The sequence below is a fragment of the Aedes albopictus genome, chromosome 2 (genome assembly GCF_035046485.1).
Source record: "Aedes albopictus strain Foshan chromosome 2, AalbF5, whole genome shotgun sequence".
NCBI classification, from domain to species: Eukaryota; Metazoa; Arthropoda; class Insecta; order Diptera; family Culicidae; genus Aedes; species Aedes albopictus.
Genome location: NC_085137.1, coordinates 338,472,820 through 338,492,395, shown reverse-complemented (window position 1 = coordinate 338,492,395; position 19,576 = coordinate 338,472,820). Strand labels below are relative to the sequence as shown.

The 19,576-nt window shown below is 38.6% G+C and overlaps 1 protein-coding gene across 17 annotated transcripts in view; it reads right to left on the bottom strand.

The window, feature by feature from the left end:
- The window catches only part of LOC109431650 (titin homolog), a 113,509-nt gene that overhangs the window by 69,558 nt on the left and 24,375 nt on the right, over window positions 1-19,576 (bottom strand). For 16 of the 17 annotated variants that reach the window (XR_003897815.2, XR_003897816.2, XM_029874540.2 and 13 more), the window contains exons 3-4: window positions 13,028-13,144; window positions 3,649-3,788 (exon numbers count right to left, since the gene is read on the bottom strand). Coding sequence is in view for 15 of the 17 variants with exons in the window: in XM_029874540.2 (XP_029730400.2) it covers window positions 3,649-3,788; window positions 13,028-13,144 (257 nt within the window). In the remaining 2 variants the exon portion in view is untranslated. The remainder of the gene's footprint in view (window positions 1-3,648; window positions 3,789-13,027; window positions 13,145-19,576) is intronic. The other variant, XM_029874547.2, reaches the window with a different exon arrangement.

The following is a 19,576-nucleotide window of genomic DNA, read 5'->3' as shown; positions in this document are numbered from 1 at the left end:
TACTAGGTGAACATACTGTAAAAAATTTGGAGAGGTATTTTTTTGGTGTTTTTGAGATAATAGTTTTTTAGTAACACCATAAATATAAGTAGTGCCAGCGTGTAACTTTTTACTGTTGCACATTAGAGAGTTTATGTCTTCGAAAAAGTTGTTCATTTTGACTAACTAAACAACTGTTTCTTAGACGTCAAAATTCCACGGCCTACTGTTTTCGAATTATTGTATATAAACTAGATTTTATTGATAAAATTTGTCAATAAAACACATTTTGATGCAATAGTATGAACTATTTTTTTATTGTTTTAATTTTTACGATACATAGTAGGTCATGAAAATGTCAGTATACTATTGTCAGCATGGCTCAAGGTAACTTTTAATTTTTTGCATGTTATTTTCCAAATGTTTTAAGCTTAACCTTTTTTGTCAATCATTTTAGAGCGCGAAAAATCTTGCTGAGAGCTCGTGGATTTGTTCCTGGATGGAAAGGACGTTGATCGATCTCTAGACATTGTGAAACTGGAGCTCCACGAAACTGACATTTTCATGACCTACTATGTATCGTAAAATCAAAAACAATAAAAAATAGTTCATACTATTGCATCAAAATGTGTTTTATTGACAAATTTTATCAATAAAATCTAGTTAATACACACTAACTCGAAAACAGTAGGCCGTGGAATTTTGACGTCTAAGAAACAGTTGTTTATCTAGTCAAAATGAACAACTTTCTCGAAGACATAAACGCTCTAATGTGTAACAGTAAAAAGTTACACGCTGGCACTACTTATATTTATGGTGTTACTAAAAAGCTATTATCTCAAAAACACCAAAAAATACCTCTCCAAATTTTTGACAGTATGTTCACCTAGTATTTCTTCGTATTTGCTGAAAATTTGAAGTTGCGATTTTTTGCGCTTTGTGAGATATTAAGGCTTGAAATTCACACTATTTTTTCGAATTTGTATTTTAATTTCAAATTTTTAATGATAATATTGAATATATTTCCATAGAACGTGTTTGGTTTGACATATTTGCATTGGGAAAAAATTTAAACTCACATGGTTTCTAGTAAAAATGTCAAAATAAGCTTAAAAAACTGGTTCTTCATTGAAAAAATAGTAGGCTGTGGAATTTTGACGTCTGAGAAAGAGTTGTTTATTTTGCCAAAATGAACAACTTTGCCGAAGACGCCAAGTCTCTAGAACGTAAAACAAAGAAGTTAGATGGTGGCGCCACCTATGCGGACGAGTTTCGAACTACTACGTTCTTATCAATAGATGCCCCTGCTGATGTCAATCAACTTTGTCGAAGTTACCATGTGTCGGAAATGCTTCGTTTTGGAGTAATTAATTTTGTTCCGCTAGATTGCGATTCTGGCCCTTAGTGCACTGGTGTTTCAGGGATGTTCTAAGAGTCCAGCGTTTTCGTAAAAGTTCCAGGGGCGTTTCAGAGATTACAGGTTTATGAAGGTTACAGAAGCGTTCTAGTAGTCTCAAGAGGTTGCAGAGCTGTTCCAGGGGATTTCCTGGGACTTCAGAGGCATCCTCTCAAACCCACGGAAATCCCTTTAGAACCTTTTTTGAATGATTCTCGGGAACTCATCTGAAACCTCTCCAAAACCCTTCTGAAACTCGATTTAATTTTCAACTACCAATGTCAACCGTCTAATAAAAAAGCGAGAATCGGTCAATATTTAAAATGAATATATTACGAAGCAAGACCTCGAATTTTCAAAAGCACAAATAAAAAAAAAAAACAAAATGACGGATTGCGCTGAAAAGCTGATCGGTTGGCTACCCGCTGATGGTGACCAATCGATCAACTTTTCGGCGCAAACCGTTATATGGTTCTTTATATTTTGTGCTCTTGAAAATTCATGATGTGGCTTCGTCATATTTTCACCTTAAGTTCATCATTTGAATTTCCGACTTCTGGTACAAATGTTTTAATTTCATTCAGCGTGAAAGGTGTAAGAAATGACTAGATCCATACTATACTTGGATATTTTTCTACTACCGTGGAGTTATGAGCGGAAAAACAAATGAAAACGAGAATTTCAAATTGAAATTCATAGGAATGCAAAAATTAAAAAAAAAAATGAGTATCATATGACAAAAATCACTAAGGAAACGTGCAAAAATGACGAAAAATGTGACTATGAAAACTTATGGGCTTACTGTATATTGATTCAATGTATATTACAGTACAGAGCATAGCTCGCTATAACAACGACATCTGTTTCGATCGTGTCAATTGATTGGGATGGGATAAAAAAGATTAACGATAATACGCATATATGCAATACCGGAACGTTAACTACCAAACCAACGCATGAGATGAGCCTGAAAGCGAAAGCAACTGAATGGCGACATGATCGTGACATCATCGTACCTACGCAGCGAGCGCGGCCGGCGGCGGTTATCGCATTAACTCGCAAGTAAAAATAGATATCTCGAATATTTTTGTTCAATTTTCGGGGCGGCCAATCTGCGATCCCTGCAAAGTGGCAACAGCAGCGGTAGCAGCTGACGCGTTGTTCAATTGGAGGTTAGAGCAGTAGTTGTTTTGGTGGTTAAAAGGGTACCAATGGATATGTATATACCTACTCCTCATCCTCAGTCTGTGAGGAGGCGCAAAGAGCCAAATGTGTTTTCATGCGGAAATTCGTTACATCCGAGCGAGGATGAAAGAGATAGGGTAGAAATGCGAAGGAAATTGTTGCACTTGTTGCTGCTTTCCTAATTTGAGCAATTGAAGCTGTATGTGCACCACGGCAGAAGCGAAGATGTTACGTGCATGTGGAAATGCCACATTTATGACGCAGGCTTACGTGATACACTTTGAGCTATTTATTGCAGGTGATATCGAAGATGCAGAAAAAATGATCAATTTGTGGGCCTGAAATTGTACTTCGGCATTTGTTGTAATGCGGCATGAGTTACCTATTTCATAAATTACAGCAATGTTATCTGCTTGACGATAGGCCAGTGGTATTTGAATGTATAGAGAAAAAGTTGTCCTCAATACAGAGATATCCCATGGAATCATTGTCCGACTAATAACTGTTGTAAAACTGGATAGTAAAAATTAGCCAACAAAAGATAAACTATGCTAATCTTAACATTTAAGTCTCCCACTATATTTTCACCCATAACAATGTTACAATAATAAACATGAATAAGTATACCATTCTTATTGAAATAAAGAAAGACCATAGGATTTCTTGAGTGGAGTCCATCAAGGATTTCTTAAAATAGCAATATTAAACATCGTAGAAGATTTTCGGTAATACTGAAGAAAATTTTTGAAAATTGTATAGATCATCCACGAAGAGAATTTACATATAGGTTTGCAATGGTAACCTGAAAAAAGTTTCTTGGAGGCGAAGTATGGATCTATTGCATAATCGTTATGATTGATATTGTAACAACATCAGGTGCGCAGTGGATGCATACATACATGGTTTTCGAGCTTTTTGGACTACATGTAGTTCATAAGAGTATGAGATGGTTTCAATGTAATGAAAGTATAACAATCTATGAAATATACACTAATGCTAAAATCACCAATTCAGCACCACACACCATAAGCGTGATTGCGCGTTTACGATTTGTTATTTAACACCCCATAGGGGATTTGTTCACTTACCCTGCCCTCGACGATCCTGGGCGGTGACTGGGGTCGCTCACTGTGTACCGAGCCAACGTGGGGTATCGCTCGGCCTCGTTCCCGCATGGCAGGATGGATGGTCTCCGGCCGCAGGTGCGGCGGTCGTTCTTGCCGTATACCTGTGGTTTATGAAATATTCGCATTAAAACTTATATATCCGAAATCAGGAATTTGTGTATCTATTAAGGCTAGTTATTGCAGCATATACGACAATCAAAGTGGGATTTGGAGCCAAATAGAGTAATATTAGTTTGTTAGTTTGTTTATTGGATCTTGACGACAAAATTTAGCGAGGGAATATGCATTTTCATTATGCAAGATTGGTTTGCATAAGAAACTTTAACTCACGTGTTGACATCCTCCGATTGAGTGAAGAAGTAATAGGGTACACCGAACGGTGCACGACGTACGAACAAAATGCTTCATGCATGACATCCCATCCTCTGCAGAGCTGAACAGCTCATTTGCAAAGCGGGCAACAAGCTTTTCATCACTACCCACCTTTACTGGGTTGTCGGGAGCCCGAACAACGAAGGCGAACAGATTTTGACATGTGGCTGTTATCTATCTTTCAGTGCTCATATTAAAATACAGCATTTGGAGCTGTGCATTAACTTAACTAGCATTTTCTAAGAGGTGTCAGCACTTCAGGCTACAATCAGTAATCAATACGAATCTGCTTGTAAAATGTAAATAAAAGAGCAGGAGATTTTTTTTATTATTATTATTGTACAAATTGGTACAAAGGTTCTCAGAATTTAATTCTCCAAAGTTATTAGGTTTTCGCAAAACTATGGCGTAGTGTACGCTCAGCGTACCAGTCTAGGTCAACATCCCACTAGGATTAATGAAAGTTTTTTTTTACAAGTAGGGTTCATCTATACATGAACAAAAACTTAATTCCAAAAGCCAGACTTTACAAACACCGGCGTGAGTAAGAAAGGGACAAACTGGATTGCAATTTGCGAAAAAGTTGGAGTCGTGAGTTCGAGTCTCACCAAAACGACGAGTAACTTTTTCGCTGATTCCAAAGTAGTATCTGTGGAAAGTTTTTGTTTTCCACTGGAGTTTTCCTGTAAATTAGGCTATCCTGACGTGTTTCAATTTATTTTTTGTTCATATGTAAAAAAAAACATTTTTTTCAGAAATTTCAAATTAGTCAAGAAATTTGTAAAAAAATCTTACGGCTTTAAATTATTTTTTATTTATACATATTCATGAACTTTTCAATGAAACTCTGAGTTTTTGTATGGTGAGATAGTAAATTCTTTGTTTCTCCAATGAAATGATGCGAAAAGTGTGGATATTATGATTTCTTGCCTAATTTGATGCTCTTTGAGCAAAACTTTGGGTAACTGTGTTGTTATTTTCTCCATTTCATGCAACGTAAACAACACGTGGTCAAATACCACTAACTATATTTTCTCGAGTTATAAATTTTCATCGATTTTAAAAACAAGCAAGAGCAAACAGTGTTTGGGATTTTTTGGTATACAGGGGATAGATAAAATGATCGGGACAGGCAAAATTTTCACTTTTCAAAAAATGTTCAACTAGCTGTAACTCTTCGAAAAGTGTATTAACCCTAAAAGGGATACCTTCATGGCGTAAGTTTTGTCACCTCGCTGAGTGTGTTCCATCAAAGACGAGCTCTGAAAGGCGCCTGGGGTCCAATGGACCCCAGGTATCCCTTTTAGGGTTAAATATTCTTTATTCGAATAATTTTACCTTTTTCAAGAATCTTCATAACTTCGTGGAGAATAGCCCGATCTTCCCCAAATTTGGACCACTGATACACAACTAGTTGAATAACTTACAGTGAAAATTTGAAAACATTTAATGCACTTTTCGAAAAGTTACAGCTAGTTGAACATTTTTTGAAAAGTAAAAATTTTGCCTGTTCCGATCATTTTGTCTATCCCCTGTAGGTTGAAATGTCAGTTGAGGTTGCGGTGAATGAAAACACTATGCAATTAATATTTCTATCTTAAGTTACAGCGAATTAAAAAAATATAAATACATATACGAAAAATGTATAGGACTGGAAGTCAGGTTTCTACAAAAAAACCCAAATTAATCCACCTAGAGGTGATAGTGCCTTTCTCGTCGTATATGTTCACACGATCTTTCCGTCGACGTTAGTCAAAGTGTTCCTGAATCCTGATATTTTTTGAGAAAAGCAAGCATTTTATCAAAGCCATCATTGAATTGACTTAAAACTTATCGATGGCACATAGTCCGACGTTGTGTTCAGCGTATAAGCAGAGCTGTATAATATCAGATTTCTCAGTTGACTGCTTGAGTACCTTCACTAACATTGGGAGCTGATCAATATCAAGACGATACTAACAAGCTATGATACAACTTTTTACACAATCACCGTTGACCGTTGAAAACAAGAACGTAGTGAGTATAGTGAGACGTCTGTTTGTATGTGGGTTTAATATGTCAAGATTTTGTTCTCTTACACATATTTATCGCTTGCATTGATTTTATTTACTTTCGTAGTTACGGCGAAGCATCAACTGGTTGTGCAACCCTACCGGTAGTCTCTAATGTGGTATGAGCCTATTTTCTATTTAACCGTTTCTCAGGTTATTAAAAAGCCGTGATTTGATGTGTCGCATGGTTCAATTGATAACTTTCTGGAACACCACCGGGTCTCCCAAACATAGTCTGAGGCAATATCATTGCTAACGTACATTAGGTTAAGTAAAAAAACACGATTTGATTTATCTTATGCATGGGTACTGATCACTTTTACATTTGACCACTACCAGTGAGACACCCAGAACTAGTTTCGGGACACTATCGGTTGTCTAAAATATGGTCTGAGGCTATGTTCTTACGAATCGATCATCGTTTTATCAAAAAAGGGTCTCCAGTTGGCCTGGTAATTAAGGCTATGAATCGCCAATCCGGAAACGGCGGGTTTCATTCTCGTTCCGGTCGGGAACTTTTTCTCGACTTCCTGGGCATAGTGTATCTTTGTACTTGCCTCAAATTCATGCAATGGCAGGCAAAGAAAACCCTTCAATTAATAACTGTGGAAGTGCTCTATAGAACACTAAGTAGAAGAGAGGCAGGCCAAGTTCCAATGCGAACGTCAAGCCATAAAGAAGAAGTTATCAAAAAAGCTGCTATTTGGTGTACTGTCAAACCCGCGTATTCATCAATCTTTAATACGACACTTTTTAATTTGTACCCCGCTCACTCGAAATTTGTTGAATTGAAAAATGATCAAATGTCACAGTGTAATACACTGCAAATACGAATGATACGATATTGTGATGTTACTCACACCCGCAGCGGCTCCTCGTGCAGCTGCTATTTTCGAAACTTCTAATTTGGTGCTTTCCGACACCTGATCCGTTTGGTGATGAACCGCAGTGAACCTCGGAAAAATGAACAAGCTATAAATTCGTACCACCACAATATCTGTAAGATTTGTGTTCAAAACAAATAATACAATCTAAACGAAACTAAAATAATGTTAGTTTATCGAATTAAAAATTTGCCCAGGTAATTTGACAGCATTCATTGTCGAATTAGCGTGGTTTTATGGTACGACACGCATGGGTTTGGTCCAATTTCACATTTACAACTTTCGGTTCACATTTTACCACTAATCGATTGTTCCTGATGTGGTCTTAGACTAGTGTCATGCAAATTAATAATCAGTTTTCCTAAAAAGTCGCAAATTGATGTAATGCATGTATGGGTTTAGTTCATTTGTGCATTTCGCCAGTTCCGGCGAGGCACTCGAATCTGGTTCCGGAACACTACTAGCCTGAGACTATTTTCTTGCTGACCGTTCTTCGCGTTATCGAAGAAGCCGTTATTTAGTGTGCTGCGTGTATGCGTTTGGTTCTTTTCTACATTTGACCACTTCCGTCGGGGCACCTGGAACCGGTTTCGGCACACTATTGGTTTTCCAAAGTATGGTCTATGATGTTTTTTTCTTGTTAACCGTTCATCAGCTTAATTAAAAAGTCATTTAATGTGTCGAATTTATGGGTTTGGTTCTCCTTTACATTTGACCACTTCCGATGGGGCAACCGTAATCGGTTGCGGAACACTACCGGTTGTCCCCAATATGGCTGGAAACTTTTTTGCTTAATCAAGATGCCTAAAAATCCGCGATTTGATGTGTCGCTTGCATGGGTTTGGTTCCCCTTTAATATTTGACCATTTCCGGCGGGACACCCGGAACCGGTTCCGGATCACAACCGATTCAGATATGTTCTGAAAATATTTTCCTGCTTACTGTTCATCAGGATATCAAAACAGTCACTATTTGATATGTCGCTTGCATGGGTTTAATTATTTTTTATACTTTGCTACCTCCGGCGGAACATCTAGAACCGGTTCCGATATGGTCTGAGAATGCTTTCCTGCTTACTGTTCCTCAGGTTTTCGAAAAAGCTGCGGTTTGATATGTCGCATTCATGGTTTTAGTTCAATTTTATATTTGGCCACTTCCTACGGGACACCCGGAACCGGTTCCGAGACACAACCGGTTCAGATATGGTCTGAGAATGTTATCCTGCTTACTGTTCATCAGGATATCAAAAAAGCCACTATTTGATATGTCGCATGCATTTGTTTGGTTAACTTTTATACTTGGCCACTTCCGGTGGGGCATTTGCAACCGGTTCCGGAACACTACCGGTTCCGATATGATCTGAGAATGTTTTCCTGCTTACTGTTCATCACGTTATCGAAAAAGCCGCGGTTTGATGTGTCGCATGCATGGGTTTAGTTCACTTTTATGTTTGGTCACTTCCGGCGGGACACCCGGAACCGGTTCCGGGACACTACCATTTCAGATATGGTCTGAGACTATTTTTCTGCATACCATTCATCAAGTTATCGAAAATGCCGTAGTTTGATGTGCCGCATGGATGGGTTTGTAGCGTTTTCATATCTGGCCTCTTCCTGGGGTACCGGTCCGGAACACCTAAATGGCCATACCTTCGGAACGGCTGGACCAATCTGAACCATTTTCAATAGGAAACAATGGGACCGGATTCCGCGTCGAATGAACCGTCGGTCATTAAAATCGGTTGAGGTTTACTGCCAAAAAGTGATGTGAGTTTATTTGTACACATACACACATACATACACACACACATACACACACACAGACATCACCTCAATTCGTCGAGCTGAGTCGATTGGTATATAAGACTTGACCCCTCCGGAGGCTCTATCAAATTTTCGTTTTTGGAGTGAACATATAGCCTTTCGGTACACCTCGGTGTACGAGAAAGGCAAAAAAATTAAAAAACGAAGGGTAAGGGTTTTTAGAAAATTGAAATTATATGATATCTAACATCTCACATCTAACATCTTGATCTGCGTCCCGCAATGAATATTATTTCCAGTGTTTTTTTAAGTCCCCAAACATCTTCGAACATATCATTTCAATCCTACAAACCGTTTTCGAAACATAAATCTTTGAAGGAAATTAGTTTTTTTATACGCCCCTTTTCAAAAGTTAGGTGTAGAATATTTCAAAACAAATAACATGAACATTTTTTTTTAGAAAGAAGCTGATACACGGGCAGAATTTCATTTGAATTTAAAAGGTTGCGTCTACGCGGTTCGTGCGTTAAGCTGGAAATGCTCTATCATGAACTACTTCAGATCTTTTTGGAAAATATTTTAGTTGGATATTATGAAAACTTCAGAATAAAACTTAATTCTGCAATATAGACTGGACTCGAAAAAAATAAGACACAAAGAATAATGTATAACTTTTGATTGCGTGCACAAAAATAGCTGATTTTATGACCAGGAATAGTTCATTATGTGTAGCTAATACCATAAAAATTTCATCAAAATCGGTTAAGTATCGGCGGAGATATCGTCGAAACAAGAGACTTACCAAACACTTTAAAAAATATCACATTTTTTACTTAAAACTGTAGAGCAAAAAATACTGAACCTATTTCAATGAAAATTTTTCTGTACAAAAAGTATGTATGTAAATGTATTGTGTCAAAATTTCATTCAGTTTGATTTGACCTTTAAAAGTTATAGCCATATAGGGTAAGTGTACCAATTATGGCTATAGTACCAATTATTTGCCATAGTTGATTTTCACCCTTTAACGATATATATCAACAATAAAAAAATGTGAACAACAGATCACGTTCACAAAAGATGGTTGCACTCATTTAAAGTCCACATTTTGCTCAAATTATGGTAGAAATAAATCATTTTCCTTAAAATTTCGGCTTCCTTGCACCCTTTTTCGCCATAGTGTACCAATTATGGCTAATCCCATAAGAAATGCATGCAAATAGTGCGAAAACGAAGCGAAGTTAAAAAATGTAGCCATAACTGGTACAGGGTTCCTATCATTGGCACAAGCTGTAATTAATACTAAAAGTAATGTTGGCTCCGTTTTTATATTTTTCCAGTAAGGTATGGAAACTAAACTATCTTTTAACATATTGGTGACATTCGTTTGTCTTCTCGCTATTTTTGTACAACTAGTTTTCCTTAGGTAGTGCCATAATTGGTACAGGCACCCTATGTAGCACTATGTCACAATTAGCAGATGTGGTTTTTGGTATAGTGACATTCAAACTGCTCTAACTTTTAAAATGTTCAATCAAAATGGCTGAAATTTTCACTGAAAACAGATTAACACAACTATTTTACACTGTCAAAGTTTCAAAAAAAAATCGGGACAGTGTTGCCAATACTACAGTCAAAATAATGCACACTGATTTTATAATGTTAAAAAGTACCCAAAATTTTAAAACCCCGTTTTTTGTTTGAATTGTAAAAAAAAACAGTACTGAACCGATTATATTGAAATTTTCACCACTTATTATGACTTACTTGAAGAACTTAGTTTGACTTTTAGACGTTTTGATGAGCTAACAACCAAGTTATAGTCTAAACAATTTTTAAAATGGAAGCTTAAAATTTCCAAAATCACATTTTATTGTATCGACAATATTTGCGCCAATACTTAACCGATTTTGATGAAATTTTTAGGGCACTAACTACACATAACATGCTATTCCTGGTTAAAAAATCAGCTATTTTTGTGAACGCAATCAAAAGTTATACATTATTTTGAGCGTCTCATTTTTTTCGAGTCCAGTCTTTAAGCAATTTTGAAAAAAAAATATAATTCAAGATGTGTTAGAACAAAGCAATATAACCCGGGAGCGGTCGCGTCGTGTTCTGAGTACACGTACCATGAAAACAGCGCGCTTGTGGTACACCGCGTGAGCGTGGTGTCGATGAGGGCGGCCAAAGATGCGGATAATACTGTGAGAGTTGCTAATGAAATGAATTGATCCCATTTATTCTGAAATTTATTTTCTATAATCTTCAGCTGGTCTAAGAGAAATTATTAAAATATCAAATGCATGTGTGTCTTAGTAAATTTGAGATAATCTCACAAATAAGATCCAAATAGTTTATTAACTTACACAATTTGTAATAGAGCTTTTCTTAGAAATTTTGGAAAAAGGTGTCTAGAAACCTAGAGGTACTCAAAAAAGCAAAATTTTGAAAATGAAAAAGAAGTTGAATTTATGTTTTGGCGAAATATCGGGAAAAAACTTTAAAAAAAATTGAATAAACTTATCAAAAAAAAACATTGGCAAAGTGTTATGGTGCGTCAATATAAGTACTTGCTAAAGGCGGTTGCATTTGCGGAGCATCAGTGGACATCATTAGTATTTCAGCTATACTATGAATTCGGTGAGTCTGTTCCATGTAAATTCATCAATTTTGTAGACTGAAGGAAAGAGTCGTGGTCACCAGGCCCAAATCAAGGAGAAGATTTATGGATTGCATGATCGGATGTGCTCTAGCAGTCTGCAACGTGTTTGACGCACCTTTTAGGAGCAAACCACCTAATGGAAATTTCTACATTTTAACCTGCACTGGTGGAGGCCTTTCATCACATTGAAGTTTAAGTTTTTGTTGTGGGGAATAAAATTTTAACTTGCATGGTACCTTTCAAATTCACAGCTTTATGAAAAAAAAAATATTACTGAAAGTTATAGGCATATTCAAAAATATTAATATCTTTCAAAATAATCATTCATTCATGACTTAATCCATACACCTTATTCTTTAATATTAGAGCAATTAACTTTAAAAAAAAATCAGCATGATTGATTGGCCCTTTACAAAACAGACAAGTTTTTTTTTATTAATTTGAACCACATTAAATGAAAAAAAATCTGGCCTCTTTATGTTGCTTAACTTCTTCTGACAGCAACTATTTTGATTTACGTAATGACTTGAAAATCATACATTTTCACAAAATTGCGTAACCACTTTCCAAAGATAAGAAATTTCTGGATGAATCTCTGTGTGTAAACCAAATCGTTGTGAGATTTGTGATGGGTTTTCCAACGAAACTCCAGCAAGAATTTCTAGAGAAAGTTTTTTGGTTTTCGAGAGTTCCCTTTGAAAGATTAGCACGAAATGTTTAGATGATTCTTGACGAAACGGGTCTCTCCAGTGACTCTTTCTGCTACTAGCACACTTAAGGCGAAACTGCGTACATTTTCTCATTTTTTCGGTTTTGATTTTTTAAATAACGGAGCCTTATTTTCAAAATTGGTTTTCATTTACAGTTGAAGAAAGCGTCAAAATATCTCTTGTTCTTTTTTCTGGTGAAAATTGTTTATTAGTTCTCCAAAAATATTTTTTTGTAATTTTGGAAAAAATGGCCCCTGTTGAACTGATAAACATTTTCCACCTGAAAAAAAAACGAAGATACCTTGATTGTTTCTCTATATGTATACGGAAATAGGTAACCATTAAAATTGCATTTTTAGCTTCAACCAACATGTAAACCTCTCTAAACGGTCAACGTTTTTCATCTTTTCTTTCATACTTCTAAAAAAATCCTTTTCAAAGGTCTTCGGCTTTTTATTTCATTTTTTCTGATTCAATCTATGCCCACCTATTCAATTAATTGATTGTAAAAAAAATTTCATGGGCAGATTATAGCATAAGTTGGAAATTTATTAAAATAACGAAATCTCCATGTTTTGAGATACGTTTAGAAGAAAAATATATTGTTGATTTTAAGTAGAAATGTCTAAAATTACATATTAGCATAGATAGTAGATATTTTATTAGTATAGTTGGGAATTAAGCGAAGCCATTAGTAAACAAGAAAGTTATGGTTTGATTTGGTTGTAATTTACAATTAGAAGGGGCACTCGAACGGAATTTGCACAATGTTCAAATTCCTACCGTAACAAGAACGGAACACTGCGAATCTGAGTTAAAGCGAAAGCCTAGGGGGTATCATCCAGAAATGTCACACACTATCACAAAGTCGAGAAGCAATCAAACCGACACCTACTGTGGTCTTCTACTGTGGGTCCTATGTTCCGTTTGCGGAAAAGATTCTGTTGGTTGGGAACGTTGATCGACATGTTGGCAAAAGTTTCCTCCTGATCTAACACAACATCGCAACAACCTGTAGCCGGAGAAAACAAAAAAGATATCAATGATGCGTAATGAATGAGGGCAACAATAATGCCATAACATAATAACGGTGGTCATTATCGAATGATGAACTTTATTACTTCCACATTGCACCACACCCAGTCCATCGGCATCCCCAGTTTTTCCCATGTCAGTAATTAAAACGGAAGTATCAACTCCAGCCCCAGAAGATTTGCCAACATCCCCCGTATATCATCATCATTGCAGATGAAAGGTAACAGAGAATGATTTGATGATAGCTTCGATTTTGTGCGAGTACTCATGTACGGTGAGTATCAGCGTACCTACGTACAATTATGGCTTCATCGGAAACCGATGATAGAGAAAGATACAATTACCGCTTCAAAGGGGAAGCTTTAATTGAGTTACGTTAGATGAATTCGATGCCCGAAGGTAAGTCGTTGTGCTATCTCACGAAAATTGAGTATAGCAGGTATCCTCATGCACACTATATGTGTGGTGTGCAATATCCAGTCCAAAAATAACTTTGCTTGATTGTTTGCGAAAATCCATATCATTAGAGATCAAAACAACTTGATATATCGGACAATATCTACTCTGTCATTATTTCTGTTGTACTTTTGCTTAGATCGTTGAATCTATTGAATATTGTTCTGTAATAACGTATAATCACCGAAAATTATATTTCGTATATTCGGTGAATTGCAATCATTGAAAATAGTGCTAACATAGGGTATTGGTTCCTTTCTTAAGCATGTGGCTCCCATTTTCATCCTACGGAAAACGAAGGATTCATATTTTTGTATTTTTTGTTAGAAGTGAGCACGCATGAAAACAAAAAGAACGAAATCGCTAGTTTTCGAATAGGATGAATATAGGAGCGTGAGATTACTGATGGCACACACACACCCTACGATACTTAAGGTGAAACGGGACGCCGTGTTATTTTTCCTATCTTGCCTCTCTTTCTAACAATTTGCCTCGCGATTTTGAAGATGGTAATCTCGAGTTCTATCGCACTGAAGATGCTGAAAAACAATCAGCACATGCACTGCAAGTGAGCATACACAGTGATAGGTTTTTGTTGCAAAATATGAAGCAGAATCTGAGATTACCATCTTAGTAGCAACAGAGCAATGGCGGATATTTCCCCGACCGTCCCGTCCGCCCTTAATATTATTTCCCAGTCGGATAAGAAAGTCAAAGATTTGATCACATACATATGACATACAGGGGGTGGCCAAAATGTTTGTGATAGGCAACTTTTTTTCTCTCACAAAAAAGTTCAACAAACTGTAACCTTTCTTAGAATGCATCTAAAATTCTCAAGTTTTGACTGTTTGTCAACCTATGATGTACATTGGTACAAATTTGAGCTCGATTGGTTAATCTTTGGCGAAGCTAGAGCCGTTCTCATGAAACACTATTTTTAGAGAACTTATTATTGAACAGTCATATCTCGGAAACCAGTGAACCGAACTGATTGAAATTTTGAACATGTATGAACAATATGTTAATGCTTGAAAAGGCTTTAAAAGATAGGTACTTCTCCAACGTTGAAAAAAGCTGTGATGGATTGCCACGTTTTGGATCTCTCTCGAAAAACTGTATTTTTTTTTTTACATCAATGTCATTAAATTTTAGTTTCGATATACAAAGACTTTCTACTTCTGTTCTCGAGATATCTATAATAAGATATATTAGAGCCTATTTGGATTAAAGGAAGAACACATAGTATTTTTGTGCGATATTGTAATTTGAGTAATTTTCCTCTATAAAAGTGTCAAACCACTTTAACTTTATTCGTCGTAAGAAAATATTGCATTTTATATCATCGTAATAAGTATTAATATATTGTTGATAAATATTCAAAATTTCAATCAATTCGGTTCTCTGGTTTCGGAGATGTGACTGTTCAAAAATTGGATGCCCGGAAAATAGTTTTTCACGAGAAAGGTTCTAGCTTTGCGAAAGATTAACCAATCGAGCCTTAATTTGTACCAATGATGCACCTATTATAGGTTGAGAAGCAGTCAAAATTTGAGAATTTATGATGCACTCTATGAAAAGTTACAGCTTGTTGAACATTTTTGGGAGAGGAAAAAAAGTTACCTATCCCAAACATTTTGGCCACCCCCTGTATGTATGATTACCGTAATAGTGAACGTTGTTGTATCTAATCTAAAATAACCAACTACTCGTATCAGCATAATTTGAGTAACACTTTGTTATTACCATCTTTGCTATCATTGGGTGCGACCATTTTTTGGGAAAATTGTTTTGTACAAATGTTTATTTATTCTTGAGTTGTGTGTCTCTAAAGAGTTTGCTGTTCTGTTCATCAAATTGTTAAGCTTCTGTGAGAATGATGTAATTTGTTTCGTCGATTTTATCTAGTTTCACTATTTTTAGGCTTACAATCGTACAACTGCGTTAAGACTTTTACGAGTGTGACTAAGAAATTCGTCATAATTCAATCAATAAAGCTAAGTATTTTCAAAGGTGCCGGGGCCTGTGGCGCAATTGGTCACACGTTTGCTTCATAAGCAGATGGTCATGGGTTTGATCCCAGCTCCGGCACTTTCACCAGTTGCTCTTTCCCCTTGAGAACAACTGACACTGACTCTCTTCTGAGCCCATGGCTCAAATGGACCCGGATATTTGGACATCGGCGAACGGCAACAAAATAATGGACCCCCAATCGAACTGGAAAAAGCAACAACCAACAGCCTCGTGCTCATCATTCTACCATGATAGGGTAGAACACGCTAACGCCGCTCAGCACTAAAGTGCATAATTTCCAGACTACACCAAAAATGTGTAACCCTTGCACATTTACAAAATCAGCTCCAGTGTCCGCAAAATTGTTAAAATCGCTAAAAATTTTGTACGCCAATCTAGGTAGGATTACTAGTGACCTTGGAAAACAAAAAAAAATAACATTTCGCATCTAGAAGAGTGTACGAGCTGTTTTTCGAGAATGTGTAACTGCTACACATTTTTGTGTGGTCTGGAAATTATGCACTTATGAGTAGGTCTTACACATTTTAGTGCTGAGCAGTTTTAGCGTGAAAGTGAAAGCAACGCAATGGCAACCAGTTCAATATAGTAGAATAGAATACATTTAGGCGCTGTACAAAGTGTAAGTACTGCTTCCAATTGGAATCGCTCAAGCTGTGCCCTAGTGGAAAAAAGAGCCTAATTAACAGCTTAAGTTAAGTGATTGAAGAATAAAAAAGTATTTTCAAATGCCTAAACTCTATTATTATAATAGCCTCATATCATTGCGACAAGGTCCTATGTGTTTTTGTTAAGAAAATGCACTTTAAGTTATGCTAAATATTCGACAGATAGGGTATTGGTTCCCTTATTAAGCATGTGGCTCCCATTTTCATCCTACAAAAAACGAAGGATTGAAGCGCTGTTTGTTTTGTTTCTTATTTTTGTATTTTTTGTTAGAAGTGAGCACACATGAAAACAAAAGGAACGGAATCAATCGGTGCCGTAATCGCTTGTTTTTGAATAGGATGAATATGGAAGCGTAAGATTACTGATGGGACACATATCCTATGACAAAATATCATAAATTTATGCGAACAGTCAACTAGGAGAATGGAACCCATCAAGTAAAGTGCTTCCATTTTTTTCATCCTACCTAAATCGAAGAAAGTAAGCGCTAACTGTATTTTTTTTATATTTTTGTATTTTTTGTTAGAAATGATCATGCATGATAACAAAAAGAACGGCAAAAATCGATGTCTCAATTGTCTGTTTTTTTTTGGTAAAAGTATGCACGGGGGTGGAAGCTCAGGTAAAATATTATCTCCTGGGCGCCCATTAAAAACACCACCCCCGGCGAAAACTGGCGCTCGAGCCTAGCTATTTAGCACTGTAGTTGGAGGAAATGCCAATGCAGAACCCGTAGCTTCCGGGAAGGTAAGCCCAGCTCCCTGGGTTAGTGGGTTGGTGTCAGGCCCTGCGAGCCAGCCGTAAAAAAGACTAGCACCGGAAAATCAACAAGAGAAGAATGCGAACCGATACCAATGGCGACGATCACACCGACGAAAAGGGACTTGCGATTACGTGGAACTGCAGATCTCTCAACTTCATCGGGAGCACCCGCATACTCGCCGATATACTGAAGGACCGCGGGTTCGGAATCGTAGCGCTGCAGGAGGTGTGTTGGACAGGATCTATGGTGCGAACGTTTAGAGGTAATCATACCATCTACCAGAGTTGCGGCAACACACGTGAGCTGGGAACAGCTTTTATAGTGATGGGCGATATGCAGAGGCGCGTGATCGGTTGGTGGCCGATCGACGAAAGAATGTGCAGGTTGAGGATCAAGGGCCGATTCTTCAACATTAGCATAATAAACGTGCACAGCCCTCACTCCGGAAGCACTGATGATGACAAAGACGCATTTTACGCGCAGCTCGAACGCGAGTACGACCGCTGCCCAAACCACGACGTCTAGATCATCATAGGGGATCTAAACGCTCAGGTAGGCCAGGAGGAGGAATTCAGACCGACGATTGGAAAGTGCAGCGCCCACCAGCTGACGAACGAAAATGGCCTACGCCTTATCGATTTCGCCGCCTCCAAGAACATGGCCATTCGTAGCATCTTCTTCCAGCACAGCCTCCCGTATCGTTACACCTGGAGATCACCACAACAAACGGAATCGCAAATCGACCACGTTCTGATTGATGGACGGCACTTCTCCGACATTATCGACGTCAGGACCTATCGTGGCGCTAATATCGACTCCGATCACTACCTGGTGATGGTTAAACTGCGCCCAAAACTCTCCGTTATTAACAACGTACATTACCGGCGGCCGCCCCGGTACGATCTAGAGCGACTGAAGCAACCGGATGTCGCCACCGCATACGCGCAGAATCTCGAGGCAGCGTTGCCGGACGAGGGTGTGCTCGATGTGGCCCCTCTAGAGGACTGCTGGAGTACAGTGAAAGCAGCCATCAACAACGCAGCCGAGAGCACTATCGGGAACGTAGAACGGAGTCGACGAAACGATTGGTTCGACGAGGAGTGCAGAGCGGTTCTGGAGGAGAAGGATGCAGCGCGGGCGGTAATGCTGCAGCATGGAACCCGACAGAATGTGGAGCGATACAGACAGAAGCGGAAGCAGCAGACCCGTCTCTTCCGGGAGAAAAAGCGCCGCCTGGAAGAAGCGGAGTGCGAGGAAATGGAACTGCTGAGCCGTTCACAGGAAACACGCAAGTTCTACCAGAAGCTCAACGCATCCCGCAAAGGCTACGTGCCGCAAGCCGAAATATGCAGGGATCAGGACGGGAGCCTCCTGACGGACAAACGTGAGGTGATCGAAAGGTGGAAGCAGCACTTTGACGAGCACCTGAATGGCGAAGAGAATGTAGGCACGGAGGACCAAGGCAGCGGAGGAAATGACTATGTTGGTGCAGCAGAGGACGGGAACGAATCAACTCCCTCGCTGAGGGAAGTTAAGGATGCCATCCACCAGCTCAAAAACAACAAAGCGGCTGGTAAGGACGGTATCGCAGCAGAACTCATCAAGATGGGCCCGGAAAAGTTGGCCACCTGTCTGCACCAGTTAGTAGTCAATATCTGGGAAACCGAACAGCTACCGGAGGAGTGGAAGGAAGGGATAATCTGTCCCATCCACAAGAAAGGCGACAAGTTAATGTGTGAGAACTTTCGAGCGATCACCGTTTTGAATGCCGCCTACAAAGTGCTATCCCAGATCATCTTCCGTCGTCTTTCACCTAAAGTAAATGAGTTCGTGGGAAGTTACCAAGCCGGTTTCATCGACGGCCGGTCGACAACGGACCAGATCTTCATCGTACGGCAAATCCTTCAGAAATGCCGTGAATACCAGGTCCCAACGCATCACCTGTTCATCGACTTCAAAGCGGCATACGACAGTATCGACCGCACAGAGCTATGGAAAATTATGGACGAGAACAGCTTTCCCGGGAACAGCTGACTAGACTGATAAGAGCAACGATAGACGGTGTGCAGAACAGCGTAAGGATTTCGGGTGAGCTATCCAGTTCATTTGAATCTCGACGGGGACTACGACAAGGTGATGGACTTTCCTGCCTACTATTCAACATCGCCCTGGAAGGTGTTATGCGACGAGCTGGGCTCAACAGCCGGGGTACGATCTTCACGAAATCCAGCCAATTTGTCTGTTTTGCGGATGACATGGATATTATTGCTAGAACATTTGGAACGGTGGCAGAACAGTACACCCGCCTGAAACGTGAAGCAGCAAAGGTCGGACTGGTGGTGAATGCGGCTAAGACAAAGTACATGCTGGTAGGTGGGACTGAGCGAGACAGGACAAGCCTTGGCAGCAATGTTACGATAGACGGGGATACTTTCGAGGTGGTAGAAGAATTCGTTTACCTCGGTTCCTTGCTAACGGCTGACAATAACG